The sequence below is a fragment of the Zonotrichia albicollis genome, chromosome 6 (assembly GCF_047830755.1).
Source record: "Zonotrichia albicollis isolate bZonAlb1 chromosome 6, bZonAlb1.hap1, whole genome shotgun sequence".
Taxonomy (NCBI): Eukaryota; Metazoa; Chordata; class Aves; order Passeriformes; family Passerellidae; genus Zonotrichia; species Zonotrichia albicollis.
In genome coordinates, this window is record NC_133824.1 from 27,458,000 (window position 1) to 27,479,703 (window position 21,704).

The following is a 21,704-nucleotide window of genomic DNA, read 5'->3' on the forward strand; positions in this document are numbered from 1 at the left end:
TGAACAGAATTAATTTTACAAGTAAAAGAAAAAGGCAGTGTCTGAAATGGTCTCATTTAATGGCTTTTTTCAGAAATGTATCGAAGGAGCCATTTCTAGTTTATAGTAACAGGATGCACTTCTGTACCATTTCAAGGTACTGATGTGCACATTTAACTCCAGCTGAAAGTATGCTTGTTTGAAAGAATTTTGAGACCTGTTAGTGTTTACACAGATGCCTGTACAATGGTAGTTTACTTTTATCTCAAAGATGTCAAAGGCATCCTGAATTTCATCCAGTTGCTGGCTACTCTGGAAGCTGAGGCAAAGGCTATCATTAGATTTGTTAGGCTGAATGAAATTTTAGTGGTGCTGAATTAATGTCTCCATAGATGTTACTAAGATCAGTCTGCAAGATTAGAACTTACCCTTATTTGAGAGGTTCTGTATCTGAATTTGTAATTCTGGTGTCTTTCTGTGGTGATGGAAGGAACTGGGCAGTTCTAGATGTTCAGTTCAGAAGTAGAGCTTTAAAGTCAATCAAGATGAATTTTATACTGTGTACCTTTTGACTCACTAGAACATTCATCAAATGTTCTTAAGTCCATGTCAATATATGAGGAGCTAGCATGTTGGATCTTGCTCCTGCTGTGTAGTTTGCATAGTAACACAACAGAGCTTAAATCTGTCTGGAGAAGGTTTGTTAAGCAAGTCGGTATTGCCCTTTTCCAGCCATTAGTGAACAAAATGCTTCTGAAATGCCTACAGATGGTGCTCTCAAGCAGTGGCTATGGAATTTGGGATAGGGTGGCCTTTGCATAACCCAGTTGGGATGCAGCGGGACAGGTTTTTAATAGTAAACAGTAAGTGGGATGTAGCAGAGGGTGGAATGAGCTGAGATACAACTGCTGCATCTCCCAACTAAAGTGTTCTCAGATGATTACTTGTAACTTCTTTTGCCTTCTGAGTTTCAGCTGCAGGAGTTGGAGTAGGAGAAATCACCTTTCTTGGGGTGTAGGGGGGTGGTGAGGGAAGAAAAGATAATGATATCAAAGGTACTCTTCTGTAAGACGTTCTTGCTCTGAAGCATGTGTTTGATATACCTCTGGGTTGGGACTTTCAATGAGATGCTGAATGATAATAAAGTGGTTGGTGATAGAGCGAGAAATGAAATGCCTGCTCTTTGTTTTATTAAACAGGTGCAGTGCCATACCTACACTGGATACTGCTGGTGTGTGACACCTGATGGCAAACCAATTAGCGGCTCTTCTGTACAGAACAAAACTCCTGTATGTTCAGGTACTGTGGGACTGGCTTCAGCAAATACTAACTTGATAACCAGAGGGTTGGGTGAATGCATCCTTCTGAGAGCTCAATCTTTCAGGTGACTTGGCCAGTTTACCCCACTTAATGCTGCACTTTGGACTCTGGCATGTCCACCCTGCAATTAGGATATAGACGTTTTTGCAAGGCTCAGTAAGAAAAACCACTAAGGTGACAACCTGTGGCAGCCAAGGCAAGAGTCAATGTTGCTGTGTACACCAACACCAAAGATTTGCTGAACAGATGGGATAACTTTTTTCCATGAGCTGTATTGTAATGAAATGGTTCTTGGGCTGTATTTTGTGGAATGTGGAGTAATTTTTTGTACAGAGTGATTTCTGTTAATTCATGAAGGTGGTTCTGTGCAAAACTGTCAGTTTCTGGGGTCCTGCTGTTATAATGAATTTGGGTCTTTTGGCCACATTGCTTAGTTTAGGATCCCTGTGTTTGTGTCACGTGGTGGACAACGCTGGGCTTGTGCCACAGCTCACAAGAGGGAGGTCCAGACCCAGGGTGTTACTCATGTTTATTAAGTGATGTGTTTCTGGGCACTCAGCCTGACCTTACTTTGTTGCTCAGCAGTTTATTGACACCAAATCCACAAGTTTCTTTAAAAAAGAGTAATGTTGTTTTTCTTTCTTCTCCACACCATTGGATTTGGTACTCCATGGCTCGAGTGGAATGAGATTGGGCTCCAGATTTTCATATGGCCCTGATCAATCGTGGTCTTGTTTTGTGAGCTGTTGAGAACAGTCCTGCTGTGACAACCACAGTAAACACAGGCAGGGTTGTTCTGTACTCTGGGGAGAATTGAAGGGCAACACTGGAATTATGCTGCCTTCTTACTTTCCTGTCTCCTCCCCAAAAAATTAAAGAAGGAAAAGGCAGCAAGCATAGGAGTTTGTTTCTAACATGTTCAGTGATGCCACATGTCTTCATGCTCTACAGTCTGCACCTCAAGAGTTTTTAGTATAGTTCTCTCACACCTTGCAGTGTTTGCCCTTTAAATAGGAGTATGACAGCAGTCAAACCTTTGGGACTTTGATTTTTTCTCATCTTATACGGTGTCCTCTTGGCTGTAGGTTGTTCTGTGGTAATAAGCAAACTTGTGCTTATTACTTGTGGTAATAAGTGACTTGCATAAGGGTTTGAGTTGAGTGGGAGAGCTGTGACCCAATGTACCTTGAGGAGATGCTTGGTTTATCACAGGCATGTGGAAAGAAAAAAATTATCCTATTTTAGTTTAAGGTGCAATCTTACAATAATTTGGCTTAAACCTTTAGAATATGACTTTATGACACCATTTATCATTTTGGTAGAGCATGTTTTAGACTTTTACTAATCTATTCAGTTAGTCTTGTGCTGTTTATGAAATCATGTTGCAGAAAAGGAAAGTCATGTTGTACTGTAGGACACAGATGTTAGACATATGATGACTAATACAGAGTTTGTGCTTACCACTTGTAATTCAGCAGTAGATCTGTGATGAGCTGATCTGCAAGGGAAAGTGTCCAGGCAATAGTTTACCTTCAGAGGTTGTCTTGATCAGATTCTTGGGGCTGTCAGAGATACCTTCTTTAAAGCTGACTTTTGATCCATGTTTCCTGAATGTTCAGCAATCATTAGAATTGTTCAGTAATGGTACATAGAAGAATCAGTTTCCTGTGAATAAAGCTATTAAAAGAAAATGCTTGTCAGATTTTTATACACATTGGTAATGGATTTATTTGACTAGCTTTTATTACCTGGTCAAGTTTTAGTAGAAAACTGTGATGAAGCACTAAAGTAGAGTGCAGTACCAAGCAGAGAATCATACATACTATGTAAAGATCCAAGTTAAAGTCAACAACCCGAGATGTGTTCTGTTCAAGTACATGCTGGATCTTATTCAGTGTCCCATTTCAAACAGCTGGGGATGTTCTGGGGTTGGTTGAAATCCATTTTCTGAAAATTGTCCCACTTAATCCCTTTCCTCTGGAATACTGTGCTTGCATTCCCTGCACACTCTCCCCATCTGCTTTTGATTTGTTCTTCCTGACATTTGCAAATGAAAGTGACTCTTACTGATCTTTCATTCTTGCCCTTGGATTTATTCCACGTTTCTTACTAGCATGATGCTCTGTTGAGGTCTTTCAAATCACTAGATCCAGCTACTAAAGATTTCTTGTTTACCCTTATCCCAATTTAATGTCTTAATGCGTAAAACTTCCTTATACTTTGCAATTTGGTTGAAGCCACAGGCTCTCTGAGTCTTAAATGGAGCTGTTGACAAGTTAAATAGATGCTTTATGGGTTAAGATATAGACTGTATTATTGAGACATCATATGCTTTGTGTGACCGTACAGCATCTAAATGGATGTCTTTTCTTCTTTTTCTTTCTCCCCTCTAGGTTCTGTAACTGATAAACCATCAAGCCAGGGTAATTCGGGAAGGAAAGGTGAGTGGAGTCCTGTGCTTCACCAACTTTTGTAACAGCAGCTGCCTGGCCAAGTCCCTTAAGATAGCTCAGAACATGGGTTCCCAACCAGCTCCAGGGTGCAGGGGTGGATGTGCCACTAGAGCTCCCCTTCACTGTTCTGCTCCCTGTGGAGCAGAAAAGGGTGTTCTCTGCTCTGTGCTTCTCAGTTGAGTTAAAGTACAAGAAAGCTGAGCTTCCCAAAGGAATGGCTGGTCCAGAATAACTTCTGCTTGCTGACCTTGAAGTCACATATTGAGCATTGCTCAGTAAAATTCCTAGAGATTAGGAAGGCTGTCAGTATGATCTGTATTCTGGGAAACAGGAGTGCCAATGTCATGGCTGTGGCTTTGTATGCATTGAAAGTTGAGGTTTTTTAACAGTGCATAAAGCCCTCTGGCCAGCTGGAGCAGTGCTGGGTTAAACCTTAGCAGTGCTTGGACACCTCGCAGGCACTGATTTTTCTTCTTTACATTCCTATCTTCAGTCCTTGCCCTTCCTGAGCAGAGCATTAGATGGGTCATTGTTCTTCTCCTGTGCTCTTCCCTGTGTCCTCTGGTTTGCATTCGCTGCAATAGCTTTGGGAGGGTTCACCACTGAGGTATACATTGAGGAGCACTCAAATATGTCTTTAGGCCTTTTCCACACCCTAATTTTCAGCCTTTTTCCCCTCTAGCCCCAGTGGAGAGTCAAGTTTTGAGTTTGTGTCTGTACTCCAGGAAAACTGTGCTGAATGCATCCTCACTTCTGCTGGTGAGGATGAATGCTCTGTCCTGGGAGAAGTTCTTCTTTTGATAAGCAAAGCAGGATTTTTAGTGCTAACTGTCTAAACCAGTTATTCCTGACACTTCAGAAGGAAGGAAAACACTGACAGGGACATCTTCCATGCTGGGAATGTCAATCAGGTCCTGAAAGCACTTAATGGGATTCGATTGCTCTGTTCAGAGTAGAGATGTATTTTGAGCATATCTGCTCTGCAGCCTATTGCTTGTATATAATAGCTTAAGGTAAGGAGAAGAAATATGCAAGGAAAACTACTTAGCTGAGACTGAATACTGAAGCCTGTTTCTTATTTTAGGTAAGGATATGTCTCTTTAAACGTGTAATTATGCATTAATGTGTAATTGGCACCTGAACACATGGTTATAATTCTCTTAATGCAATCATTGCCAGTCTAGCCTGAAGTACAAGCAAATCAAATAGCTCTTGAAATCTGCATTATTTTGGAGTTATTTGTAGACTTTTTACCTGGGTAGTCCTGGTCTAGAATTGAAAGCAGCTGACATTGGATTTCATGAGAAACAGGAGCAAAATGGGAAAACATCTGAACTTGTTTTTTCTTCCACACTCCCTTTATTAACTCAAGGGTTGGAACATGCAAAAAGAAAACTGTAAATGGTATGAACTAATTTAAAATTTGTAATATAAATTGATTCTCCTTGGTGCTGCCTGTGGCATCCTGTTTCAATGATGGTATGCTTGGTCATGTGGCTGCAGAAACGTGCAGTAGCTGTCAAAGGGGAAACGTTTCCCTTTGGGCCAGAATGCTTCAAGCAGTCTTGTAAACTTACCGTCTCCTGCAGTTCTGAATCTGTTCATATCTGCTAGAAACCCACACATAAGCAAGTCTGGCCCTATTCCATCATGTTAGAAAAATACTTCTGAAAAGCTATTTAATGGGCCTTTTAAAATCAAGAGGGCTGTTAGAAGCTGTAATAATTTGGTTTAAAGTTTGATGGACATAGCATTACTTTTTCATCTTGTGGTGAAAATGACTAATCTAAAAATGAATTCGTCCTTCTTATCAGTTTTTTTTTCCTTGCCTTAAGTTATCTTGATTCAAAGTTCCAGTATCGAGTCCTTTTGGAAGGAAGTTGGAATCAAGAACAGCTTGGCTTTCTTGAAGCAAGGTGGTTGCTGCAGGTCTGGCTTCTCTGATGGCAAGCCAGCCATGAACATAACCATTTGTTCTAGCTGAGTGTTCAGACACTTGATACAAAGATTGCCCTTTGAAAGGTGACAAAAAGGGCAGGAGGAAGAGAGGTCCAGCAGGAACTGGGTCAGTGATGACTCTTCTATTGTAGAGGCACAGCCTGGAAACTTCTGATACCTCTTTGGGCAGCTGCCATCTGATTTGAGAGCTTTTGGAATTTTCCCATTGCACAGGAGACTCCTCCCTCTCTCCATCCCTGAGTGAGGGTCTTATAGTCAAAGAGCATATCTGGCACAGAATAGGTACTCTGAGGAAGACAAAGAATAGCTAAGACTTTCAAATGTGATTTCCTTTTTCTCATTCATACAGGAATGTAAAATATGAGCTAATAAACTTCGTGCCTTTCAAGTCTTCAGGGCAAAAGGGTGGAGGCTGCTGTGCCTTAGAAACAGTGTGGATGGGTAGGCTTATGCTGCTGGGTAATAAATGAAGACTTTACTAGCATACTAGCTCGCCTTTAGAAGAAGCAAATTAATGTTGGAAGGAGAAAAAGGCTGGTTATTGGTAATAAATCTTTCTCCAGATCTTTTCCCCTCTTTTCCTTCCTGTTAAGCTCCAATTTCTGGGGCTCACTAGGTGTGTTCGAGTACCAGAAGATACGAGGTAACACATGATTCCACTTACAGACTCTCTCAATACTGATGAGTAGAAAACAAAATGGCTTCATGTTCATGTGACTTGGCATGTAGTTCCAGAAAGTGGTTCTGTGGAGCTTTCTGCAGAGAACAAGCAAGCATGCTGGCAAGAGATACTTCTTCTTTCAAAATTCCGTGCTCTGGTTATCCATATTTACATTGCTGCTATTGCTGTGTGGTGCAATGCCAGTTAGTCATACAATTTGCCCCATAAGGTAATTTAAATCAAATTAAATTGGCGCCAAACCTAAAACTTTAAAATAGGCCATATTGATTTGTTCTGAGAAGTGTTCAGTTGCTGGAATGCAGACCGGGGCCTGGGGAGATGGAGGTATGTTTGCATGAGGTGGAATGGAAACCCAGGCCCTCCAGGGCATGCTTGCTCTGTGACTTTGCGGCTCAGACACTTACCCATGTCCTTTTAGTGCTGAATTTTTCCCATAAGCAAAGAACAAGTTCCCAAGAAATGTAATTGCTCTTCAGTGAGATTAGGATATCCAGAACCTGCTTTTGCTCTTTGTACAGTCCTTTCTCATAAGGAACTTCTTGCATTAATTTGCTCCAGTTGCTGCTTAGTTTGATGGCCCTGAGACACTAGGAAAATGCATGCTGTCCTCTAGAGGTCTGGATCTCCCCAGTCTCTCCCGCTAGGACATTGTTAATGTTTTAAAAAGCAGTGAAATGCATCCTTGGAGCCAACCTTACTGGATTTCTTCCTACCTAAAGAATGCAGAGCATTCCTTTCCAGCCACAGGGACATTGTGCCATACTTTGAGACAAAAGAAGTAAACATGGAACAAAATAAAGTTTTCTTTTCTTTATCTGGAAAGTGTTGGGGCTTTAGCTCAGATCAAGAGTAGTGCCTTTACAATCACCAAGAAGGTTTTAAAAGTAGTCTGGTTAGGAATCAGAGGGATGTAAAAAACAGCCATGTAACTGCTTATCTCTGTAAATTTACCTGGTCTTCCTTCCTAAAACTGGAAACAGTGAATTAAAAGTGAGTGAAGAGGAAATATATTGAAGTGGGGATATTGGTTCATTAATGGTAGTTTACAGTTCTGGACACTGTATGATACCATTTTCAAACCAACTAAATGAAGGAAGTGGGAAAGGATGGATCCCAGTAGTCTAGGATTTAAAGGTGATTTAACTGAAGGGTAAATTTGGGCAGGAGTACCTTTCAGTGTCAGTCATGAAGAGTCTTGAGTAGTATGAACTCCCTTTTTCTTTTATAAAGTCTTTTGCAGTGCAAAACGTTCCAGGCCTGTTTTGACTTGTCTTGTTTCCCTATTGCAAAAGCTGACAATAGCATCTGCAATTGCCTGAACAGTTGTTGGTGAGATGTAAGCTCTGATGGACCTGCAGAAAGCAAAGCCCAGGCTGAGCTTGTTGTACACTTACTATCTTATGTGTAGACATGACTCTTGTATGGAGCTGCAAAAAGTTTTTTCTCAGTGAGTTTTGCAGCGTACAAGAAAACACTGAAACGGTTTGAGAAACTTAAGATGAGCAACTTGAAATTCCTGCTGAGAAACCTAAGATGAGCAACTTGAAATTCCTGCAAATTAAGCATGTAGAATTGGGTTCCTTTTTGTGTGTTTAACTGTCAGAAATTAGTTTAAAGGCAGGCTTTGTTGGCAGGAAAATCCTGAGCTGCAATTGTGGGCAAGTTGGCCCATTCTGTGGCTTTTTTCGTGCTTTTTTCCAAGAGTCTTACCTCTAGAAAATGCTAATGGCCCAGTTATGCAGCCAAGAGACTGAGCAATTTGAATCAGTAATGAGCCATTAGTGTGAGTCAGTAATTAGGCTGAGCGGTAAAGGGCGAACACTCTCCTCAGGCAAACCGAAGCAAAGGAGGCTTGTGCTGATGAAAATAAATGGAGCTGCTTGTAGCTGGAGACCTGGAAGCTTTGTCTGCTGGTGGTAAGAAGTCAGGTGCAGCTGGCCCTAATTCACCTGTCCTCAGCTTGGAGGGAGAAGAGCCCATGGCCTCCACAGGGGCTCGAATGGCTCACAGAAGACAGATAATACCTTGACATAAACCATCAAATTGAAATGTGACTAAAACATCAGACTGGGTCTTTGGTCTTCACCTTCTCCAGATCTTTCTGTATTCAACCCAGTGCTATGTATTGAAACACAGCTGTGCTGTTACACAAATCGAGCTTCAACTGCGTCTCCAGCCTCATGAACACAGAAAATGCTTTGGTGTCTTTAGCAGTTAGTGGAGAATACAGCAGAAGAATATTGTGTGGCCTTCATCAGTAAGATGAAGTAAATACAAGTTTATCCAGGGAATATGAAGTCAAGTGATGGTTCTAGTTGGTGAACACCATCTTATGTTTCATTTCTTGCAGAAATTAGCAGGTAGCAAGTCTGCAGAGCTACCGAAACAATTCATCTGGATCCCTTATGTTTAATGCATATATTTAAATAAAGAATATATACTAATTTAGAAATCCAGATGGAGAATTTTCATGCAATTATAATTTTCAGAACTGTTTAACTTCATCGTGTAATGTTCCTAGACCAGGACTGATGTGTTTTTCAGGTCTTTTATAGGTAAAAGATGCACATGTGGTGAAAATGTGCACAAACAATTTGATGCTTGTCGATATAGCTGGGTGTGTAGTGTAGCTCAGTGGAAAGTCAGACTGTACTATACGTATGTATTAAGTCTGCTTCCTGAAAGCAACCAATTTGCTATATGTGTGTTTCAAGAGTGCTGCAAGTCCTTCAGATAAGCAAAAGCTTGATTTGTTCTACCACACATTGATGGTGACAGTTTCTCAGTCTACCCTGTTAAAATCAGGGAGTTAGGAAAGAATCTATGGGAGAAACATGAATATGTGCTGCTTTTTGCGAAACTAGGATAAAAGCTCAGTTGACTGAGGAGTTATGGGGTTAGCGTAAAAAAAAAAAAAGCAGTCCTGCAATAGCTGAAGTGAGCTGTGAGCAAAATTTCTGTAGGTGGAATTTGTAGCACATAAGATTTTGCTTAGCTCATATTTATATTTCTAAGCAAGCTTAGCAATGGAATTGAAGTTTGCTTCCCTATTATAAGAATAGTTCTGTAAAAAATGCTCTTAATCAATAAGTTTGCCAGCTTGTAAATAGTCAGAATTCTCCCTGGTTCCTATTGCTGTCTCTATACTGTGTATCATCTACAAAATTATTTTTTAAGTTCCAGTTAAATGTAACTGTAGAAAGCAAGTCAATTTCACAGGTATGGTAGACTATAGTTTGCCAACATAACAGATTTTATTAGATAGCAAGAACCCAGCCTTTAAATGGGAATCAATTTTTTGAGAACAGAGGAATGTAATTTTGCAATACTGTGTATATTGGATAACTTTTCCAGAGCAGAGCAATGTTCTAAAAAGCACTTAGATATATCACATGAAGAAAACAGATTTTTGAAATACTAAAGTCTAGAAGTAAAACTTCAAATTTGTTACATAAACAGTAGAACTGAAAACAGTTCTTTTGGTTCCCCACATTGCTGCCTTGTCTGAAATTGTTTTATTTTCATCAAGACTTTTTTGTGGGCCTCAGAACATATGTATCAAATTTGAGACTGAAGAAAGTTTCATTGGCAAGTATAAAAGAAGGCAAATTCTGTTTTAAAGTGTATTTTGTTTGATACAATGCAAGAATTCTGCTTTCATCTAAAAAGTAGCAGTTCCAATCAGTAGCTTAGTCTATATAATATGACTTAATAAAATTGTAGTTTACAAGTGTTATTATAGCAATCTACAGACAAGTCCTGTCTGTAATGTCTTAAGAACAGCTGTAAATGTTTTTAAATTATTAAGTCATAGTATTGAGCAGCCTGGTGAGTAGATCTAATAAGTAGACTAGCAATTGATTAAACAACATCTGTTAAGGTATTATTAACTGTTTATGTGCTATACATGGATTTCTGGTGTCTGATCATTGCAGCTTGCAGAGAAATGGAATAAATTTGGGATCTGTCAGTTGGTTTTGTTGTTAAAATACTTTAGGCTCAAAACCTTTTCTCTTTTTAAAGAGTTGTTGACATTATTCTTCTCATGCTTTATACAGTCTAGACATCTGAATGTTAGTGTTGTTTTCTTTCAAATCAGAGTAATGCACCAGGAAATGTGTTTTGTCGTGGTGCAGGTGTTTGGTCAAGGGGCTGGAAATACTTTTCTTTCAACTCCTTTGCCCCCTGAGCTCTGTCAAAGTTTCTCTGTAAGAGAAATAAACTATGAAATTGTGATGGGTAATCTTGAATGCATGCAGACCATGTGTGTCCTTAAATAAGGTAGGGAGAAGCTGGAGAGACAACCCCAATGTTTGTTCAAGTTCCTGGGATGGCACCTAGGGGAATTAAAGCTTCTTTACAACAGATCTATCTGGAATAATAGCTTTCCTCTGTGTGCTCCTCTGGACTTTTCTTCTATGTTGACTGCAAGGGAGCTGTACTGCAAAATGCTTTGATAGAGGCTAAGGATGGGAGAAGTCTTCCGTCTTCCCCACAGACTGAGTTTTTCTAGGCAGTGTCCTTGTCTTTTACTACATGTTCCTGTGCTCATCTCAGTGCTCAAGTTTCTGATGGGACCTTCAGGTGCTGCAGCAAAGCAATTTGTGTAAGGACTTGACAGGTTTCATCTCGACTGTTCAGCTTCTCACAAATATGCCATTAAATTAGATGATTCTTTAAATCAGCTGTCTCTGGTTCATTTTGAACAATACATCTGTAGATGTCTGGCCGTCTGTAACTTGAGGATTGACCTTCACCTTTAAAATAAAAATATTTCAGTGTTGAAAAGGTGTTGTCACTTATACCCTGTGTACACTGAGATGCTTTATTCTGTACATACACATTTCCTTCTGAAGCAGATTAGGTCCTTTGGAGGTCCTTCCAGCAGTATTGTTACTGTATCTGATTCCCCCTGTTCTCCATTCCTTCCCTCACAGAGAAGAACTGTTCCTTTGGTGTCATAATCAAATAGAAAACCTCCTTTAGACAATACTCAGATTCTGGGGTGAAAAAACTGGGGCTATGTAGTTAGAGAGCAAAATTGTGCTCACTCACTAAAGCTCTAACACTCCTCTTTAATGATCCAGGGAGGAAAAAACCTGTGGAAACGAGCAGTGGAAAAACATATATTCCCCCTCCCCTCCTTTTTCTTCATTTTCACACATGCAATACAGATATAACAGTGAGGTATCCATTCTCTTTGCCTGCAAGGAAATGAAAAGGTGTATTGTAAGCCCAAGGCTAGTCTGGTTGTCAGCCAGGAATGAGTCCTCTAAAGGAGAAAGGGAGAGGGGCTGGCGAGAGAAGAGGCTGGAAATGAGGAGCTGGAAGGGGGAAAGCACACTCTGAGATAGGTTGGCTGCACATGGCTAGAGGTGGCAGGGGTCTTGTGCTTCCTCAGCATGCAGGTGTTGGGAGAAAGGAAGGCAGCTTATACACAGGCATGTGTCTGGGGGAGCAGGGTCAAAAATTTAGACTATTTACTTAATCCCTTGGAAAGGCTTTTTTCTTTTCTGTTTTCTTTTTGTGTTTAACAGACTGCTTTACAGGGGACACGTGTGGTAATTAACACATGCAGCTGTAGGGCTTCAGCCATATGTCTGAATTTCAAATGGCCATTGATCTGGCAAATTTGCTGCTGCTGTCTCCAACCCCCCACTTACAGGCCTTGAAGATGTGGGAGAATTTATAGAGTCTTTACCTTGAGGAGACCAGAGCTAGAAGGAGAGCAGTAAAGGGGAATGTGAGTGATACTGGGGAGAGAAAGAAGAAAGAGTGGTACTGCAACCACACCATTCTATGCCCCTTGCCCCAGCTCACTGTATATTACCAAGTAGCTTCAGAAATGTTTCCAAAGCTGGGGATCTTGTTTTTAGTATATAAAGCTTGCATAACAATTGTTGTTTTTTGACTTGATCAGAATCACAGTGTTCCTTTAGGCGTTTCAGATGTGCTCCCTTTTCCACAGCTGCAGCTATCTGGGCTCTTGCACAGCCTAGAAATGACAGGGTGGTAGTTGATTGTGGATTTTGAGCAGCCTTTCAGGGGAGGTAGTTGAGGAGGGGAGTGTCTGTTGGGCTGTATGGAAACAGAGAACACTTCACATCAAAGCAGTGGCTCCTGGAAAAAAAGGGAAAAAAATGATATATTGTAGGTAGAATAAAACCAGAGAGGCTAAACTAAACAATCATAAGGTGGTTGTTGCTTTTGCCAGCAGTGATCAGGCAGCTGTTGACAGTGCTATAGAGCTTTTTGCAAACTTTGCTCAAAGTTTGGGGCAATGTCAAGTGCTAAAAATCTTGCTATGAGATATGGTGCCTTAAGCAAAATATTTCTTTGTGTGGAAACTTTTTTGCTCACTGTTTTATTTCAAATGTCACTCAAGGCAGTGAGCCAAATGGAAGATGGTTTAAAATTAAGATACTGCAGCTTAAAATTCTGCAGTATCTATAATACTTCTAGTGTTTACAGGGTGAGATATAAAAGAGTTCTTCTACCAAGTACAAAGCTATAAAAATGTTAAGCATCTCTTCCTCTACTTCCTGTCCTTCAATCTAGTTTTAAACATTCTCAGTGCTAGCTATTGCTGATTTCTTGATCTCATCACTCACTCTACAGTGTAAGTAATGCTGGCACTTTAGAGGTGTTTCTGCTTTGGATTAAAAAAAAAAAGCCACCAACAAACACTCCTAACTAATCCAGCTTTTGCTGACTGTGATTTACCCAGCCTGTATAATATTGGTAGTCTGTTTCTCTGTGTTTTGCCTCTTCTCTCCAGTTTCCCTGTGAAGCTTAGTGCCAAGACTGTGGAGCAGCCATGTATTACGTTGCCTGCTCTAACTCACCTCCCTTTTCTCAGTTCATTAATACACACAGTACTCCTTCTTGGAACAAGACGGCCTAGCATCCCTTCTATGGATTGGCAATAGCTTTTCCAAGAAATTTTGTTGTAGCCTATATTGATATGCATTTGGATGCAGTTTTTATTACACAGATAGAGAGTCTAATTCTTCTTTATTCGGTGTTTATTACAGCTTATTTCCCTTCAATTGTTAATCTTCCTGAAGAATAAGGTTATTTCAATTCTTCCCCTCATCTTCATTACCTTGATCCTTTTCTGTAGAAAAAAAAAAAAAAAAAAGGAAGTGCTGGATTTACAGCTATGTAATTGCTGGGTTGTATTTACCACACAAAGCTTTTCTATGCCATTTGACTTGTGAAGGTGTCTCCTGGTCAAAATGAGCTTTGGAGACTCTGCTTTGAAACTGCCTGCCATCCCTACAGCCATCTGCTATTGGTACTTGGTAAAAATGTCATCATTCCTCAGCAAATGTATTAAGTAGTCATGTTTTTTGGTAATGGGTAGTTTTTGGTGCTATGTCTTATGACCATACCAAGAAACCATTTATTCCCCCTGATTCTTTTAGCTGTGTCTCCATTTCCCCTCAGGTATGTGTCTCAGTAGGGGATGGCATTAGACTCTTGAAGGACAGCTGAAGTACACAGCTGAATGAAAAATATTCTTTGCTCCCATTGGGAGCCTCTTTCTGCAGGCTGTATGTGGTTTCTAGTTTTGAAGGCATTCAATAGCCTTCCCAGGTGTTGTCCTAGCTGATTTTTTTACATACTGAAATAGCTGCTGGTTCATAAGGAGAAGAGCCACTTTCCATGGTGGTCGAGATTCATTTCTTTAGCAGTGCAGAACATTGCTAGCAGCTGTGAAACATCATTCTGCAATGACAGGCAGGCTGAGATCCTGTCTGAAAACTTACCAGATGACAGAAGCAGAGCCTGGAAGCTGAGCTGAGACTCTGAGCTTTGTTCCCCTTCTCCTATCTCAACAAACAATTGAACTAGAATGTTTTAAACATTCTTAGATTGCTGGTGAGGATGGGCTCATAGCTTGTCTGCTGCTAGATGCTATGTCCTGAAATCTTCTTAATTATTCATTTTTCATTATTATTGTGAAATAAACATACAAGTCAATATGTGGCACTTACATGTAGCATTTCTAGGTAAGCTGTTCAGTAGGGCTAATGGAATCTAGTCCAAGGAGGGATTTTAGTGTTGTCCCTGCTGCTGCATAGCTTATTTCAGAAGATATATGAACAAAATAAAAGAATGAATTTTGAAATCATGGGATTGGGAATATCGTTATCTTTCAAGGTAAAAGTGTTGTATAGCTTATGCAGTAATTGAAAAAAAAAAAGAGAACATTTTGGTTTTTAACTCAGTAAAGTAGCCAGAATGGCAGTTGGGTAGAAAAATGCAGCAATACCAGGGAAATAGTCCCTTCTTCCAAAGAATTGCAGTACTTTAATTATGATGGAAGGGAGGGACTAAGCTCAAAGGAAGAAGGGCTTGAATCTGATAGAGTGGAAATGGTAGATTAAGAAAATTACTTGTATCTTAGCAGCTCCCTCAAGAGCCTTTGAATGGATATGCAGGTCCTTTACTTTTTTCTTTTTTTTGTTTTTTCTGCTTTTCCTGGCAATTTGAGCCTCTCTTGAAGTGAATTTAAGGTTTTTTACTTAAATCAAGACAATTAAAATCACTGGCAACCTACCTGTCACTCTTTGAGACAGTGACATAACTGGAGGCTTGGTTCTATAGGTCAGAGCTGATGACAAGAGCATGTATTTCTAAGTCACAGGCTGATTTCTGTTTGCTTAAGGAATAAAACTGCTGCTGGGATTGTTACAGAAGAGTGAGAATAATAAGCCTCTGAAAGTGGGGGAGGGCACAGTGGGGACAATGTCTTCACAGCTTGACACTGATTCCACATTGGTCAAAAAGAAAGCTTTTTGTGCAGATCTAAACTGAAGATGGTCTCAAAAGTAACCTGACCTTTATTACCTACTTCACCTTTTTAACAGATAAGGTTCAAATCTGGCCTTGGGCATTTATTTTTCCTATTACTTCCAAATTTTTGAAGAGACCTCTTTTCCCTTTTGGGAAGGAGTTTGGCTGTGAAGTCTGAAAACTGCAGTAAGGTAAATCTATGCACAGTGACAGGTCTTCTCCATTTAAGCTTCCTTGCATTTGACCTCAGAAATGCTCTGATAACCAAACTAAAATCTGGTCATATGCTTCTTTGTCCCATATCTTATGTGTAAATTGCTTTTATAGAGAAGATCATCTCTGTGTTGGAGTTTGGCCCAGAAATGAACTGAGAGTTCTGGCTCTAAATAACAGGACTGTGTACAGGTTCCTTATTCTGAGTTACATCTGTACTCAGACATCTGTACCTGTGGGGTACTGCTGCTTCTTGTCTAAAAGTCCAAGCCTGCAAAATTGGTTAAGACTGTGGTTTACTGTTTACAATTTGGAGAGAAACTGGTGGCTAGCCAAGAAATCTTATTTCACAGGTTTTGAGGTTTTGAATCCCTCACTTATTACTCAGTAGAACAAAAGAGAGATCACACAAACTTTTGGCTCCCTCCTGTCCTCCTATATTAGTTGATTGCCCTGTATTGGGGATTTTAGCTTGAAAAAGGGAAGAGCAGAGGGTGAGTCTCAAGTTTGAATTAGGTGAATGCTCTTAAATAATGGCTTTAATAATCTTCAGATAGTTTGTCTTCTGCTTGGAAGCATGCCCATACACTTGAGAACAATCTTCTTTGGAATGCTACATTTCTGTAAGTGTGTTAAAACACAACTTTTCACAAGTAGTGAAGCAAATTTACATGACAAGAAAGTTCACTAACAGCTCAGCTTAATTCTCTGATCTTTATATCTTTATTTGCTGGTTCAAATGACATGTAGTGTCTCTGCATTGACACCAAAATCCCTAGGAGTTTTGCCATCAAAATGGCGAAGTGTAATGGCTCCATTTTCAACTGCCTTGTCTTCCATGCAGTAGTACTAGGAAGACGTTTTTTCTCCCCAAAATGGTTTGCACAGCTTACAGAAGGGAGTCGGGTATTTTAAGTAGTAATTACCTTAAGGGCTTGGTTCAATCTGCAAAGTTCAAATCTGAATCTGGATCTGAACTTTCCCAGGGGCAGAGGGTGGTTTTGGACACTGTATTGGTTTGACGTATTGTAGTGCAAGCTCTGAAATGCAGGTCCAAATGTGGGCTGGGATTTTGTATCTTTCCAAGTGTGATTAAGGGTCACTTTTACATGACACATAATTGAAATAATATAAAACTGGATCTCATGTTGGGGAAGGTGTCTACAGCATTATGTTTGAAGGGTAATACCTTGCTATGTCTTAATTTTTCAAAAGATGCTGTTTAAAGGCTGTAAAGAATGAGAGGTTAGAGGGGAGGTTTCCTTTGGCTAATTACTGTAGAACTGCCTTTAGAACTTAGACAGTAAATAAGGAATTTGGATTTTAGAGAGATTCTGTCTGAATCTCAAGATTCAATAGTTTTAAGGCCACTGAACCCCAGAGACTAGAGCATTGCTATTAATGAGTGCTGCTCCAGACTGCTTTTGACACGTTTGCTTTTGAAGGACCAGACCCAGGAAGAGGGAGCTCTTTGTTTGTGGTCAGAATAAACTCATTGTACACCCAGACAATTAACTCTTCAGTCGACTTGCCAGCCTCTGTAAAGCACTCCGCTCCCCTCTCTGTCTACCTCCAGTTCTATTCAGACACTTAAGCACACCAGTGTTTTTTGTTTATTATTCTGAAAAAGTCCTTCACAAGAATAGTCGAGCAGATCAACATTGTCCTCCCAGCAGCATTTATCTCCGCCTGGCAGTGAGTGTGTCAATCAGGAATCAAAAAGCCAAACAGAGGAGGCTTTGAATTGTGTCACAGGGGTCAGAGTTACTTCCAGCTGTCTGTGCATGGGATAGGCTTTCTTGCAGGGCGAAGAATTGTGCTGCCAAACAAACACTGAGTACATTGGACCACAAAGTCCTTGGGGCTTCAGTGGCTTTTTTCATGTTGCTGCACCTGCAAGGGAGATGTGAGAAGGAAGTGGGGGGAACTAATGCCTTCCAGAAGGCACAGGGAAAGGCTCCTTATCCTATCTGGTTGATATCTGGAATGCAGTGCTGAAGTAAAGGCTGCCCACATCCATATGGCATACAGAATAGTTGATGTAGGAAGAGAAAAATTACTGCAGTGGCAGTGCAAGTCAACCTTTGCACTCAGGAGCCCATTAAGCCCGACAGAGCCCTTGAATGTTTGGCACTTAGGCATATTTTCCCCTTTCTAAGCAAAATTTTGCTTCAGTTGTCCATGTTCAAGTGTTTGGAGGTTGTTACATCCAAAGGCAGCACATTGCTGCTGTTTCGTAAAATTAAAGCAATAAAGAGTGAGAATGTGGCTTTTGCTGATTTGGTTTAAAAAGCTGTTTGTTTGGGTTTTTTTGTAACAGCTGTGGGATCTCCATGCATAGAAGTGGTTGGACTTGATGATCTTAGAGGTCTTTTTCAACTTAAATAATTCTATGGACAGGAGTGTGAAAACTTGGCAGGGAGGTCTATCTGCACTGGTGTGTTTCTATTTCAGCTGCTTGCAAAAACTTACCTTGATTGGCCAGATTGAAAGAATTTTCTTTGCATGAACGCTAACTTTCTGCACTTATGTTGGCATTATATGTCTGTACACAGAAGTTGCATAGACTATTAAATTAATTATGACTTGCTGAAACTGTTTCATTTAATGTAGGGAAGGATTGTGGTTAAGGCAACAATTTGCACCTCCCCTGCAATACTAGAAAGGACATGTATTTTTTGTCTAAGACCCCCTGCAGTGCAAACACAGCACACAAGTTTTGTTGTCTTTTTTCTTTTTTTTTTTTTTTTAAAAATACTTTAAAATACTCTGGATCTGGGGGTAATACATAAAAATGTCAGAGTCAAAACTGCATCTTCAAGATTCAGGAACTGCATGGATACATGGAACCTAATTGACCTGGCAGCTCTTTGTTTGTCTGCCCGGAGTTACTAAAGCTGCAGGAATGAGTATGTATGACTTGAGTCCCTCAGGAGTACTGGAGCCTGGGAAAGAGCTTCTCTCTCGCTGTAGACTTGACAGGTTTGCTGAAGGTGGACTTTGCTGTGTCGAACAGGACCTGCTAAGAGTTCACTCATTGTCCTGGCTCTCTGTGCTCTAAGTTGTCTATTTAGCTCCAGCTGTGCTCTCTAATGACTCAGCCAAATCCAGATGATGGTAAGTGAAGGAGCCACTTGATACTGGAAGAAGGCTGCCTCCTCCCAGAGCAGAGCTATGCACTTAAAATTGTCATCTGCTTATTTTATCAGTTTGACTCAAGTCTGGAAACCATTGATGTTCAAGCTATAGACTTTGAAAAAAAATTAGACTTTGTATACAGCTTAGATGATTGACTCCATAAACACCTGTGCTCTTCAAAATGGAAGTAATGTTTACAGATTGCCTCATGGATTCCAGTCAGAACATAGCATTAGCCTCCCACATCACATCTGCTACCCAGGAAAAATATACTCACTGGGCAAGTCATCTGAGTACCTGCATCATCACATTAGCAGACCAAGACCTATGTGCTTCTCCAGCAACATCAACCTTCAGTACATCACTTTTATCTCCTAACTTCTCTCCTTTCTACAGCTTCCATTAGGTAGCTTGAGTTGAGAATGTTGATTCACAGCAGCAGGCAGTTACTTCACCTTTTACCATAGTAATAATGCTTTTTTATGTCAAGGAGTTTACTTTTCTCTTGATGTAATCTAAGTTGCTCATGGCCTTAGTGCTTGTCACTCAGAGTAAAATGGTCACTTTAACAGGTGTCGTCCTTCTCCTTCAACCCCAGTGTATGCTACAGTCATTGCAGATGTGGATGCTTGCTGGATGTTTTGCAAGGATAAGACATGGGGAAAGGTATTCTAGTGAGAGCATAAAAACTTCTTGCCCAGCACTAGCAGTAGATCAGGATGTGCAGTAATTGTCCCTGTTTCAAGTCAATGTCAGTCAAGCGCAATAAAAACTGTTCTTCCTTATGAGCTTCTGACAGTAGTAGAGGAAGTGGAATTCTGGTTTATATCCGAGATACCTTAATGTGAAAATGCCTTAGGGAATCTTATTTAGACCTGCCTGTTTCACTCTTGTCCTGTGGAAAGATAAAAATACCATTTTAAAGTTGACAGCAATTGAGCCAGAAAAATCTGCTTAACTTTTGCAAGTGTACCCTAGGAAAAGGACACTTACTGGAGGAGTTTTATAGCTTTAAAATATCCTATGAAGAGGTATTCCGGTGAGTGATACTGTCTGCAGACAGTGGTCTTGGAAAAAGAAAGTGGGTATTCATGCTGGGTTGTAAAACTTGGAAGAGAAGTATGCAGTGAACTCCTCCTCAAGGCTCGGAAAATATTCTGCAACCAAGGGATGTGGTTCTGAATTACATGAGTTCTGATCTGGAGCATTGCTATCTAGAGGGATTAGGAAGTAACACTTGATCTCTTTAATCTCTGTGACATGCTGTGCATAAGGAACTATTGCAGTGGCATGCCTCTTTTGAAAGTGTGGAATTTAACAGCTCTTTGAAGAAAGGAAGATACTGTACCCAGTGAACATACTTCATTGCCTTTGTACCCAAAGTAACAGTATTATGTACTCCTCATATAGCATCACAGGAGACCTTATGCCTCTGGAATAGTGAGGGGGTTTGTTCTATGTTGAAATTTTTATTTAAGGAATACAAAATGTTTTTTCAAAACTTTCAGCGATGTAAAATAGAACTTATGCCTTGTTTGTGAGGAGCAAACAGGCCAGTGGAACAAATGTTCAGTGTGACAAATGGAGTATTGAGCGAGAGGAAAAATCAGATAAGAGCAGGCAAGTATTAGGGTGGTTTTTCTGCCGAGAGGGAACAGCAGTGAAACTTGATGTAAGTTAATTTGGAACACTGAGAGTTACTGAGAATTCTCCAGTTTAAGAAAAAAAAATTGGTAGTTTCAGAGTAAGAAGCTGGCAGCTGGGAAGTGAGCATGGTGTTTTTAATGAAGTGCAATTTTTGTCTTTTATGTGACTATTTCATGACCTTTAAAAAACAATCAGAAATATCTCTGGCTTTTGATTTTTGAAATATGGTGAATGTAATTACAGGGCTCTTGTCTATTGCATTTTTTTCTTGTATGTGTGATGAAAGAACTGTACTTCCTTAAACAACAGGGGAGTAATTATGCTTCTCTGTTTGCAAAGCCCTTAATACTATGCTGGGTGCTGCTACAATGTGGACTTAGTGACAATTTGGCTTTAGTAATCCAGTAAGGAAATGATTGTGTAATCCATTGAGCCATTTTACTGAGATTATCTTAAACAATAGCTTTTAACTGAAGGGTTTGTTTAATACTCTCCAGTAGCTTAATGGCTAACTTCATACAAAAGCTGCTGCAGAATTCTCTTTAAGAAAAATGTATTTGACAAATTGTAATTGCTGCTGTGTTCCTTGCACATACATGAATGTGAAAGAATCCCCCTGAACCTGAAACAACCTGTGTTCTGCCAAATTTCAAGTAATGATTTGGATCAAGTGCTATGGCTCAGATCCACTTCTAATTTTCCCCCATTGTTGGCTTCTAGGTTGCTGCTTTAAATCTGAAAAGCAATTCTGTAATTACTTGGTGCAGAAGCATTCATGAGAGCAGTAAGAAACTTACTATTGCCCTGGTCTTTTTAAAAAACCAGGTCTCTTCCTGTTTTGTATAACTTGAGAATTAATCACCTTTCTAGTTGTTCTATGAGTGTCTTCAGCAGTTTGGGGTTGGTTTCTCAATCTTTAAAGCCAGTCATGCTAATTACATTCTGTTCACTGCTTCATTTCAGTGTAAAGTGCCATCCTAAATAAATAACAAGCCATAGCTGTGGCTCCTGGAGTCTTGGAAAAGCAGAGCAACCTATTCTAACATAAAAAGCAAAGATCAGCTATTTACTTTTATCCAAAGAGCCTTTAAAGGGCAAAACCTTCCTCCTTATAATTTAAGGAGTATTCAGGATTTTTTTTCAAATCAGTTGCTCAAACTTTAAAAACAAATAAGTACTGCTTATCCAGGTTACTGGTAATGCCCAATAACAGAAAAGCTCAGAACAAGAGCTGACTGAGGAATGGTAAGTATTTTTTCTTCCACATTTTTTTGTTACACTTGTAGTTTAGCATAAAACCAAATGCAGTGATGAAGAGGAACATGGCAACAAGGTCTCTCTCTCATTTCTGTCAATGTTCTTTACTTAAGTGGATCTCTGAGGTTGAAATGGAATTATCAGCATGTTTTTGCTTTCTGTGAACTAGACTACTTTGTGTGGAAATGCATAAAATAAATTAACTGTGGAAGAGGTATTCAAGCTTTTCCTAAAAAACTGCAAATACAGGTATG

The 21,704-nt window shown here is 40.0% G+C and overlaps 1 protein-coding gene across 8 annotated transcripts in view; it reads left to right on the forward strand.

Moving 5' to 3' along the window:
• SMOC1 (SPARC related modular calcium binding 1) overlaps window positions 1–21,704 on the forward strand; it is a 169,973-nt gene that overhangs the window by 99,334 nt on the left and 48,935 nt on the right. For all 8 annotated transcript variants that reach the window (XM_026793639.2, XM_026793638.2, XM_074542869.1 and 5 more), the window contains 2 exons: window positions 1,179–1,278; window positions 3,693–3,740. In XM_026793639.2, the coding sequence (XP_026649440.1) occupies window positions 1,179–1,278; window positions 3,693–3,740 (148 nt within the window). The remainder of the gene's footprint in view (window positions 1–1,178; window positions 1,279–3,692; window positions 3,741–21,704) is intronic.